We start from the raw sequence: 12,484 nt of genomic DNA, 5'->3' as shown, positions 1-12,484 counted from the left end.
TTAAAACAATTATATATATATATAGATATATATATATATATATATATATAGAGAGAGAGAGAGAGAGAGAGAGAGAGAGAATACATAACAACTAGCAAATTCTCCAAGTTAAGACGATAAGCAGTTTAAGTTTGATCATAGTCAACAAGAGAAAATGTCAAGGAACACACCTTCATAAATGGTCGATCACGACTAGGAAATGAGTCAATGAAACTCTCTTTCAAAAGTAGTGACACCTCTAATTGAAGTGTGTGTCAGATATGCAGCACTTAATTTGATTATTTGATAAATCAAGTACATGATCATACTATGAATATGCCTATACATAGTGTTCACTGCATCTGCAAGTTGACAATTTTCAAATTCAATCGGAATAGGCTATTTGATCTGCATTTTATTCTGTACAACATTAGGACCCAAACAACTAGTATATGCAAGATGCCAAGGTTCCATAAACTGACACTCCTCCATGATTATATATGCCTATCCCTGTGAAACTTTACGTCAGAAAGTAAAGCATAGAAATGTACCTATCTGTTGTATTTTTTGGCTCGTTGATATAATCTGGAAATTAGGATGCAGAATTCAAATCCAATCTAGAAAGGAAAGAGGTTTGCGCGCAGCGTTTCTATAAGTTCTAGGAAAGTTAGTCTTTCAAGTTCTATTAGGATTTGTATTATAGGCTTAGAAAGGCTTAGTCTATTAGGATTAGGAATCCTAATCCCATGTTGTATCAGCAGCCTCTATGTCCTATAAATAGGAGCTGCAGTGGGTTTTCTAGAATTAAAACAGAGAGTGCAGGAAACTGAGAGTCAAGGTGATAGAGAGATAAGAACTAGTCTAAGGGGTTTGAGGGATCTAAGTACTTGTAAACACCTAAATTCTTTATAGTGCTAGTGAATCCTCAAGAGAGATCACGAAGTGGACGTAGGCTAAAGTTTTGGCTGAACCACTCTAAAATCTGCTGTGTTGTTTCTGTTTTCAGTTCATCTATTTTTTTATTTTGCTTTAGTAAAACACAAAGATCCTAAAGGGGGCTTACACAATAAGTGGTATCAGAGCTTAGGCTCAAGGTGTTTTGCGATGGTGAACAGCAAAGTCATTGTCAAAGCAGGAGATGTGAAACCGTCCATTAAGCCCTTTAATGGCAAGGACAACTTCACGCTTTGGCAGAGGAAGATGAAGAACGTTCTGGTTCAACAAGAGGTTGATGAGGCAATTGGAGATAAGCCTGCAACAATAACTGAAGCAGATTATACGAAGAAGAATAAGAAAGCAAAGAGCTCCATTGATATATTAATAAGCCTTCAGCTTTATACCATTTAATTTAAAGAGCACCCAGAATAAGCATTGAAGCAAGATTACAAATCACTGTCAAAAGTAAAGAGTACAGAGGTTAGTATCAGGCATAATATCTACATGAATTAATTTAAAACTTATTTTATTCATTGTGACATCTTACTGGAGTCGTTCAAAAAAATAATACAGAAACGAACACCATCAATTCTTGGCCAAGGCTATGGCCCAATTTCAGAAATATGAACTGGGTTGTGTCTCTTATTTATTTTCTTTTGTCAATATTAATTTTAGAAATCACGAAAAAGCTATAGTATTGTGTTCATACATGCATGCATTTAAAACAATTATATATATATATATATATAGAGAGAGAGAGAGAGAGAGAGAATACATAACAACTAGCAAATTCTCCAAGTTAAGACGATAAGCAGTTTAAGTTTGATCATAGTCAACAAGAGAAAATGTCAAGCTAGGAACACACCTTCATAAATGGTCGATCACGACTAGGAAATGAGTCAATGAAACTCTCTTTCAAAAGTAGTGACACCTCTAATTGAAGTGTGTGTCAGATCTGCAGCACTTAATTTAATTATTTGATAAATCAAGTACATGATCATACTATGAATATGCCTATACATAGTGTTCACTGCATCTGCAAGTTGACAATTTTCAAATTCAATCGGAATAGGCTATTTGATCTGCATTTTATTCTGTACAACATTATGACCCAAACAACTGGTATATGCAAGATGCCAAGGTTCCATAAACTGACACTCCTCCATGATTATATATGCCTATCCCTGTGAAACTTTACGTCACAAAGTAAAGCATAGAAATGTACCTATCTGTTGTATTTTTTGGCTCGTTGATATAATCTGGAAATTAGGATGCAGAATTCAAATCCAATCTAGAAAGGAAAGAGGTTTGCACGCAGCTTTTCTATAAGTTCTAGGAAAGTTAGTCTTCCAAGTTCTATTAGGATTTGTATTATAGGCTTAGAAAGGCTTAGTCTATTAGGATTAGGAATCCTAATCCCATGTTGTATCAGCAGCCTCTATGTCCTATAAATAGGAGCTGCAGTGGGTTTTCTTGAATTAAAACAGAGAGTGCAGGAAACTGAGAGTCAAGGTGATAGAGAGATAAGAACTAGTCTAAGGGGTTTGAGGGATCTAAGTACTTGTAAACACCTAAATTCTTCATAGTGCTAGTAAATCTCTCAAGAAAGATCACAAGGTGGACGTAGGCTAAAGTTTTGGCTGAACCACTTTAAAATCTGCTGTGTTGTTTCTGTTTCCAGTTCATCTATTTTCTTATTTTGCTTTAGTAAAACACAAAGATCCTAAAGGGGGCTTACTCAATAAGTGGTATCAGAGCTTAGGCTCAAGGTGTTTTGCGATGGTGAACAGCAAAGTCATTGTTGAAGCAAGAGATGTGAAACCGTCCATTAAGCCCTTTAATGGCAAGGACAACTTCACGCTTTGGCAGAGGAAGATGAAGAACATTCTGGTTCAGCAAGAGGTTGATGAGGCAATTGGAGATAAGCCTGCAACAATGATTGAAGCAGATTATATGAAGAAGAATAAGAAAGCAAAGAGCTCCATTGAGCTGCATCTTGCTGATAATGTCCTGCTTCATATTGGTGAGAATATGACTGCAAATGAAGCATGGGAGAAGCTTGGAAGCGTCTACTGGGGTAAAACTATTAGCAGCAAGCTACTCTTGAAGAAACAGCTTTTTGGCCTCAAGATGGAGGAAGGGGATGATCTTAATGATCACATATGCAAATTTCAGAATTGCATATCAAACTTGGAGAAGGTTGGAGCAAAGATGGATGACGAAGACACGGCTGTCATGTTACTTCATTTGCTTCCACCTTCATTCAAGCACTTCAAAACCACCATGATATTCAAATATACTATCACAATTTCTAAAGTGTGTGAGAACCTGGAATCATATGTCAAAATGGACAAAGAAGAAGAAAGTTCTCAAGCACGGGGACTTCATGTCAGAGGCAAGGAGAGAGGAAGGTCCAGGAATAGAGGTGGTGGATTTAAAGAAAGAGGCAGGTCTAAATCCAAGGGAAAAGGCAAAGAAAAGAAGAATGGTTGCTTCGAATGTGGTTCACTTGACCACTAGAAAAGGAATTGCAAACAATGGAAGGAGAAAAAGGCGCAGATGTTAGGAGAAAGCTCCAAGTCAGCCAATGTCGTTGCTGGAAATTATAGTGATGATGGAGAACTTCTTGCAGTAACACAACCAGCTCCAGCGCTCATAAATATTGGACCTTGGATACAGCCTGCACATTTCATATGTGTGTGCACAGAGATTGGTACGTCACATATGAAGAGAGGAACACCGGGGAAGTGTTGATGGGAGATGATTCACCTTGTAGAATCATGGGAATTGGAACAGTCAAGATCAAGATGCATGATGGAATTGTTAGAACGCTGGGAAACGTCCGACATGTCCCAAAATTAGCAGAAACCTGATTTCATTGAGCACTTTGGATAGGGCTGGATTTTGGTATAAATATGAAAAAGGAAAGCTCAAGGTAGGAAATGGACAAATGGTCTTCATGAGGAGTGTGATGCAACCAGATAACATGTATAAACTTATAGGTTCTAAGGTGGTTGGTGGAGCTGTAGTTTGTACAGAGGAAGACAAGACTAAGCTTTGGCATAGACAGCTAGGGCACATGAGTCAGAGAGGGTTACAAGAATTACACAAAAGGGATCAGCTGGAAGGTGTAATGAGCTGCAAACTTGAATTTTGCAAGTATTGCACACTTAGAAAGCAGACCAAGGTGACGTTCAATGTGGGCAGCAGTGAGAACAAATCCAAAGGAGTATTGGACTATATTCACACAGATGTTTGGGGGCCTACACCAACAAAATCAAAGGGTGGAGCCATATATTTTGTCTCTTTTATAGTTGATTTTTCAAGGAAGGTTTGGGTATACTTTATGAAAACTAAAGACAGGTTTTCACTAAGTTCAAGGAGTGGAAAGCTGAAGTTGAAAACCAAACAGGCAGAAAAATCAAGTGTATGAGAAGCGACAATAGAGGTGAATATAGATATAATCAATTCTTACAGCTGTGCAAGGATGCAGGCATCATAAGACACTTTATTGTTAAGAAGACTCCTCAACAAAACAGTGTTGCAGAAAGGATGAACAGAACTCTCATGGAGAGAGAAAGAAGCATGAGACTTCATGCGGGGTTGCCTGAAACTGTTTTGGCAGAAGCGGTTAATCATGCATGTTATTTGATTAATCGATCACCTTCTAGGGCTATTAACTTTAAGTGTGCAGAGGAGGTATGGTCTGGAAAGCCAGTTGATTATTCCAACTTGAGAGTGTTTGGTTGCAGTGCTTATGCACATATTCCCAGCGATGAAAGAACCAAACTGAAACCAAAGTCCCATGAGTGCTTGTTCATTGGCTTTGAGAAAGGGGTGAAAGGTTATAAGTTGTGGGATATAGTCAACGACAAAAGAGTGATCAGCAGGGATGTAATCTTTGATGAGAAGACTATGCCGTTAAATGAGGAGGTTACTAGCAAGAGGGAGAAGAGGGCTGTTGTTGAAGAAGAAGCAATCAAGATTTCATTAGCTAAACCATCAGATGAAGATTCCTAAGCTCAGGTGGAGCAAATTGAGCAAGTAAGGAATGATCAAGAAGCTATTGAAGAAACAGAGCAGCAGCAAAAGTCACAAGTTAGGGCTCAGGTGGAGCAATCCCCACAGAGGGGTCAAAATTCCCTATCCCACAAGCACTTGAGTCTTTTAAAAGATGCATAGAACTTGACAAACCTAAGAGGAATCCAAAAAAAATACAAAGGTTTGGGTTCGAACAGGAAGAAGATGTGAGTCATGCTCTGAGTATAAGTCAAGGAGATCCAACTACTTATCAAGATGCCATAGAAAGCGAAGAACGGGCAGGTTGGATTGGTGCTATGACAGAAGAGATGGAATCTTTGCATAAGAATTCTGTGTGGGAGTTGGTTCCTAAGCCCAAAGAAAGAAAACTTATTAGGTGCAAGTGAGTGTTTAGGAAGAAAGAAGGATACATGATGCTGATGCCATAAAGTACAAAGCACGTTTGGTGGCAAAAGGGTATTCGCAGAAAGAGGGAGTGGATTATGACTAGATTTTCTCTCCGGTCGTCAAACACACTTCAATTCGGTTATTTTTGTCTATAGTAGCTCAATATGATATGGAGATTGAGCAGATGGATGTGAAAACTGCGTTTCTTCATGGGGACCTCGAAGAAGACATTTATATGTCGCAGCCGGAGGGTTTTGTTGAAACAGGAAAAGAGGATCTGTTTTGTCGGTTAAGGAAGTCCCTATATGGACTTAAGTAATCACCGAGGCAGTGGTATAAGCGTTTCAACACATACATGCTGATAATACGTTACACAAGGTGTCTATATGACTGCCGCATTTACTACCATGTATTTGAAGATGGGGAGATTATTCTACTACTTTTGTATGTAGATGACATGCTAATTGCATGCAAGGATATGTCGAAAATTCAAGAGCTTAAGAAGAAATTAGGAGCTGAATTCGACGTGAAGGGTCTAGGAGCTGCACAAAAGATCCTTGGAATTGAAATAATGCGGGATAGAAAAGATGGTAAAATTTGGCCGTCACAAGAAAAGTACATTCTGAGGGTACTTGAACTGTTCAACATGGATGGAGATAAGGTTGTTTCTATCCCATTAGCTGCACATTATCAGTTAAGTGCAAAGCAAAGGCCGTCAAGTCAAAAAGAGATTGACGCGATGAAGGATGTTCCATATGCAAGCTCAGTAGGGGTCTCATATATGCGATGATTTGCACAAGACCAGATTTAGCTCAAGCATTGAGCGTTGTCTCTAAGTACATGTCAAATCCGGGTAAGCCCCACTAGGAAGCAGTGAAGTGGATTTTGAGGTATTTAAAAGGGACTAGGCAGCTTGGAATCATGTTTGAGAGAAAACAAGAAGTAGCATGTGTGTCTGGTTTTGTGGATGCAGATTATGCAGGAGAATTAGATAGAAGGAGGTCCACAACAGGTTATGTTTTTTACTTGTGGAGGAGGACCTGTGAGTTGAAAATCAACTCTTCAAGCAGTCACAGATCTATCTACTACTGAGGCAGAATATATGGCATTAACAGAAGCTTCAAAGGAAGCTATTTGGTTGAATGGGTTGGCAAGTGAATTTGGAATTCACCAAGAAGGCGTGGTAGTGAAGAGTGACAGTCAAAGTACCATTCACTTGGCAAACAATCAAGTGTTTCATGCAAAGACAAAACACATTGATGTTTGCTATCACAGGATCAGAGATTGGGTAGAATCTGGAAATATTATTGTGGATAAGGTTCACACAGATGACAATGCTGTTGATTGTTTTACCAAGCCCGTTGTTGCAAAGAAGTTCAAGCATTGCTTGAACTTGCTCAGTGTCACAACATGTTGAGTTGTGGTGGAGCACCTCCTCACTTGAGGTGCGTTGAGGCAAGAAGAGTCTTGCCAAGGTGAAGGTTCTTGAAGGTTTGTTCTGGATTACTTCAAGAAGTACAAGACATCCTGAAGGTTGCAGCAATCATTTTGGTATCAACTCACCAAGGTGGAGATTGTTGTGTTTTTTGGCTGGTTGATACAATCTGGAAATTAGGATGCAGAATTCAAATCCAAGTCTAGAAAGGAAAGTGGTTTGCGCGCGCAGCTTTTCTATAAGTTCTAGGAAAGTTAGTCTTTCAAGTTCTATTAGGATTTGTATTATAGGCTTAGAAATGCTTAGTCTACTAGGATTAGGAATCCTAATCCCATGTTATATCAGCAGCCTCTATATCCTATAAATAGGAGCCGCAGTAGGTTTTCTGGAATTAAGACAGAGAGTGCAGGAAACTTAGAGTCAAGGTGATAGAGAGATAAGAACTAGTCTGAAGGGGTTTGAGGGATCTGCAGTAAACACCTAAACTCTTCATAGTGCTAGTGAATCTCTCAAGAGAGATCACGAAGTGGACGTAGGCTAAAGTTTTGGCTGAACCACTCTAAAATCTGTTGTGTTGTTTCTGTTTTCAGTTCATCTATTTTCTGATTTTGCTTTAGTAAAACACAAAGATCCTAAAGGGGGCTTACACAATACTATCCCCATGAATTGGAAAACTAGCATTAGCCAACTCTACTCTGAAATATAGCCTAAATACAGAAAATTGTAGTACATTTCCAGAATGTCATATATAGCCTAAATACATCAGACGAATATCATTATCGTGGAATTCACCTTATTGTCATTCGATTGTACATTTGTAATTATGTGTGAATGAAGATTAGAGCAAAGAGAACTCAAGTAAGTTCTTAAGACTCCTAGGAAACCTTTGGCAGCTTCAACCTACACACAACAAATAAAGGCATTAATGAAAAGAAAGGGAATACTCTGACAAAAAGAAAAAAGCAGAAAATACATGTTCATTTGTGCACTCATACACTGGTCTTTTCCTACAAAAAATTCTCTTCCACAAGCTTTGCATGATAAGGACTTAATGCTGAAAATAATTCCCAATGTTGTGGTAAATGAGGTATTGTTGGTGACTTCACCTATCCCATCATCATGCAATTGGAAAAGAATCAGATTCTAGCATAATTATTTATTTTATTTTTTTCTCTTTCACGACCTTTTTCTTCTCCTTTCATGTCCTTTGTCTATTTATCAAAGTGGGAAGAAAGGGTCATCTTTAACAGAGGACCCAGAGAATTGTGATGGAGCATAGGAAGTTGAGGTCGCAGAGGTAGAGAGAAATTATACTCTGTCGATGAGGCTGAAAGACGAAGTAGCTGGATTTAATTTCAGATCTGATGGTGACATATCTGAAATGAACGCCTCTGTCGACGGCTTTTGCAAGCATGAGGTTGAGGGATTGGATAGGTTGGGTCTGGAAATGAATTTGGGTACTTGGAGTGAGGTAGAATAAGAGAGTCATTATACAACAGGAATCAAAATATCAATAGGTCAAACATTATGTAAAATACAAGCAATAAAATTTTTGTGATGATTAGAGTCATTATACAACAGGCGAGTAAGTACTCAAAGATAACATATGTACGTACTCAGGGAGTCTTGACAAATAGACCACTGTAAAGCAGCAAGCCCATGAAGCTCACTCTGTAAAAACAATTTTGCATGTAGAAATATAAGAATAATCAACAAAAGACATAAAGGACAACTGGACGTTTGAATAATGGCGTGCTTGAAGAGAAAGACCTTAATGTAATGCAACGCAATGGATCATCTTAATACATATCTTGATTTTTAATGGCAGTACTAGCTAAATTTAGAGACAGGTAATAGTAGAACTAAGGATGGAGCCCTTGTCAACATTTGTATGGGTTTCAATGTCCTTGGTGTTGAGGAATACTAAAATAGCTCATTTGTCCCTGATTACTTAGATTGCAATACTATTGTGGTGCTACTGCTAAGTTTTTCTTTCTTCTTTCTTTGGTGCTATTGCTGGTATATCTAGTGAGTTCTTCTCCATGGATATCTTTTCCACTGTAGATTTTCTTTTTAATCAGTAATAATCTGCACCTTCAAAACCCAAAAAAAACAAAAAAAAAAAAGGTAGTGTAATCTTTGACAAACTCATTAATTGGCCCAATACTAGGACTATGCAAAGTAAAACAGTCATTGTACATAAACATGAATATTGGATATTTAAAATTTCACCATTTCAAGTTTTCCCAAAATATGTTGACACCAGAATGATACTCAACTATCACAGGACCAAGCATGTTAGTAATGATGAAATATAGCAGACTTACTAATCAGGACTCAAACATGGCTGAATTGCTTTGAACCAAACTATATCGTTTATGACATTAAAATTGTTGTTCAAGATAGATATTAATTTGTACTAGGAATACCATGAAAAATTAGAACCAAAGTAGCTATTTAGTGGGCCAGTGATGAAGTGCAAACCAATAATTGACCAAGCCGTATTAGCATTAAAAAAGCTAAATACAGTCAAAGAATCTCCCAACATCGCATGGAAGTCTTGACCAAGGATGGTGACATTCACAAAAACTAATTTCCAATATAATTAGATGCAATATAATCCCAAACATTCAACTGCAATCTTGAATCCATCTGTAGGTGCACTTTACCATTACATCACATATCCCTATTTCCACTAACATCCAATTTGCAAAAAAAAATAAACCAGACCACTTAGAAAATTCTCTAATTTCATCTTCCTTTTACTTAAATAAAAAACATAATGTGAAGCAAGACCCAGTTTCATTTTGTCTATAAAATCCAACCAAGTGCGAAACCAAAATAAGAAGAAGAAGATGAAGACAGACAAGAGGAGAAGAACATAGACAATTCACCTGAACAAGAAGTGGAGTCGGGTACTTCCTGAACACCACCCACTTCACGTTCTGCAGAAAAGCTGAACAAATCAAAAATAAAAAAACCAGAGCGGCAAAAAGCTGCTCCATTAGCACTTGTATCAGCATACTCATCATATTCAAATTCAATTGCCAATAGTCGAAGATCACGTAAATCTAACGGGGTACCAGAGATTGTCCATGCCTCACTGTGAAGCAAAAGATAAAAGGTCAAAACAGACAATGTCTACACCATATTGGCCTGAAGATTGTAATACAAAGAGCACTATCATATATATACATCCTCCCATCTTTCCAAAATTTAATTCTGAAACCAAAAGAAAAAAAAAATCCCATAATGTAAATTGTGGGATTGTGAACCTCGGTAAAAGGCCTATGTAAATTGTGAACTTGCCTGATGTCAACAGTAGTGTCGTCAGACTGAGGGGGAGGTGATGGGGCAGTATAACCAGGTTGGTAAGGCTGCATCAAAAGAACTTTTTCATCATAGAGAACACAAACTGTGCAATTCATGACTGGAGAAGATTCAAATAAATCATTTGAAATCATCAAAGTTACCAGAAAATGGTCACATGCTAGAATAAATTACATAGATGATAGTTAATTGATATGAAACAATATATTCTCATGATACATCGAATAGCAATAAAAGAAGTGGGAAAGCATGACAATGATAGCTTCTAAATAAACGAAGCTGCTTTACTTATATGAATATAAGGAATTTCCAAAATTTCTAATCCCTAACTTAGAAATGGAATCAAACAGATTTTATAAAAGATCATGAAAATGACACCTGCATATGCAAAGGAATGAAAGCATTCTAGCGAATTACCTGATGACAGATTTCACAAATGATATCTCCCTTCTCATTGCACCACCTATGGACACATTTTCTATGAGCATACTGGAATTGTAGAAGAAACAGTTAGAGGCTTGGATAAAATATTTATATCAAACGATTGATTTGTAATACAACAAGGTAGTGCAATTGTTCAGTAAATATAGGACAAAAAGCATAATATCCAGTGGATAGTGAAAAACAAAAGGAGAAATAAAATCAGGAAGAAAAGTACATGAGCTAAGATCCTTCAGCATAACCAAAACATAAAGAAAAAGGACACATTTCAGATAGTACCTCAAGCCCACGAAACTGATTCCAGAATAAAGGATGACACTAACTACTTGGGAGAAAAGAATATGTGAACTAACAACAACCAAACTAAAATGCTCAAGAACAACCTACTTCAAGAATTTATCTCTTGAAAGTCTGAATTACTAACCGATTAGTCAAATATAATGAGATTGAGAGAATGAATTTTCAGATATTTTATTCATCTCACAGTGGAGGTATATAAAGAAGATTACAGGAATACAACAGGTAAGTACTAACTATGCAATAATTACAATATATTCTATTCCTAACGTTAAGCCATGACTCACACTAACACTCCCCCTCAAGTTGGCGCATACACAACAACCATGCCCAACTTGCTTAGTGAGTCATAAAATGCCTTCCTGGAAACTCTTTTGGTAAGTATATCTGCAAGTTGCTCTTCAGTCGGAATAAAAGGAAAGCTAATAATTTTGGCATCTAGCTTCTCCTTTATAAAGTGCCGATCAACCTCCACATGCTTAGTACGATCATGTTGTTCTGGATTCTGTGATATGTCAATAACTGCCTTGTTGTCACAATACAACTACATAGTACTTTTGAGTTTGAAACCTAGATCACGTAACAGATTTCTTAGCCACAGCAATTCACACACTCCGTGAGCCATACTTCTATATTTGGCCTTAGCATTAGATCGTGCCACAACTTTCTGTTTTTTACTCTTCCATGTAACCAAATTACCTCCCACAAAGGTAAAGTAACCTGATGTTGACCTCCTGTCTGTAATATTTCCAGCCCAATCTGCATCTGTAAAGCCACAAACCTCAAGGATGTTGTTGTGTTTAGAAAACAATACTCCCCTTCCTGAAGCTGACTTCAGGTACTTTAAAATTCTCATAACAGCATCCATATGACTTTCACTCGGGTTATGCATGAACTGACTCACCACACTCACTGCATATGCAACATCTGGTCTAGTATGAGCCAAATAAATCAAGTGCCCAACTAACCTCTGATAGCGAGCTCGATCAGTAGGTACCTGATCTGGATACTCAGCTAAACAATGATTCTGCTCAATAGGAGTATTAATAGGTCTGCAATCCAACAAACCTGTCTTTGTTAGCAAGTCAAGAACGTACTTCCTCTGGCACAGGTAGATCCCTCCTCTCCCCCTGGCTACCTCAATTCCTAAGAAGTACCTAAGTTCACCCAAGTCTTTCATCTCGAACTCAGAGGCTAGCTGTCTCTGCAGTCTATCTATCTCAACAGTATCATTGCCGGTGATTACCATATCATCCACATAAATAATTAGAACTGTTACCTTCCCTTGTTGATTCTTGAGAAACAAGGTATGATCTGAGTTGCTATGTTTGTAACCAACCTTCCGCATGAACTGTGAAAATCTCCCAAACCAATCACGAGGCGACTGTTTGAGACCATACAGAGACTTTCTCAACTTGCATACAAAATAAACAGGAGAAGCAACTACATACCCAGGTGGAAGGCTCATGTACACTTCCTCGGCTAACTCTCCATGAAGAAATGCATTCTTGACATCAAACTGTCAGAGCGGCCAGTTTAAACTAGCAGCAAACGAGAGCAGAACCCAAATAGTGTTCATCTTGGCAATAGGAGCAAATGTTTCATCATAGTCTATACCATACGTCTGAGTGAACCCCT

At 37.9% G+C, this 12,484-nt stretch overlaps 1 protein-coding gene across 1 annotated transcript; it reads left to right on the top strand.

The window, feature by feature from the left end:
* Window positions 1–2,694: 2,694 nt before the first annotated feature.
* Window positions 2,695–3,435, top strand: LOC112198981. The gene has a single exon (XM_024340056.1). The coding sequence runs from the start codon at window positions 2,695–2,697 to the stop codon at window positions 3,433–3,435; it is 741 nt and encodes a 246-aa protein (XP_024195824.1).
* Window positions 3,436–12,484: the final 9,049 nt, after the last annotated feature.

Source organism: Rosa chinensis, chromosome 4 (genome assembly GCF_002994745.2).
Source record: "Rosa chinensis cultivar Old Blush chromosome 4, RchiOBHm-V2, whole genome shotgun sequence".
NCBI classification, from domain to species: Eukaryota; Viridiplantae; Streptophyta; class Magnoliopsida; order Rosales; family Rosaceae; genus Rosa; species Rosa chinensis.
Note: the sequence above shows the minus strand (reverse complement) of the source record. Positions and strands in the feature narration are given on the sequence as shown.

Bases quoted from the DNA above. Each gene is read 5' to 3' on its own strand.
- LOC112198981 (XM_024340056.1), top strand. From the start codon at position 2,695: ATGGTGAACAGCAAAGTCATTGTTGAAGCAAGAGATGTGAAACCGTCC.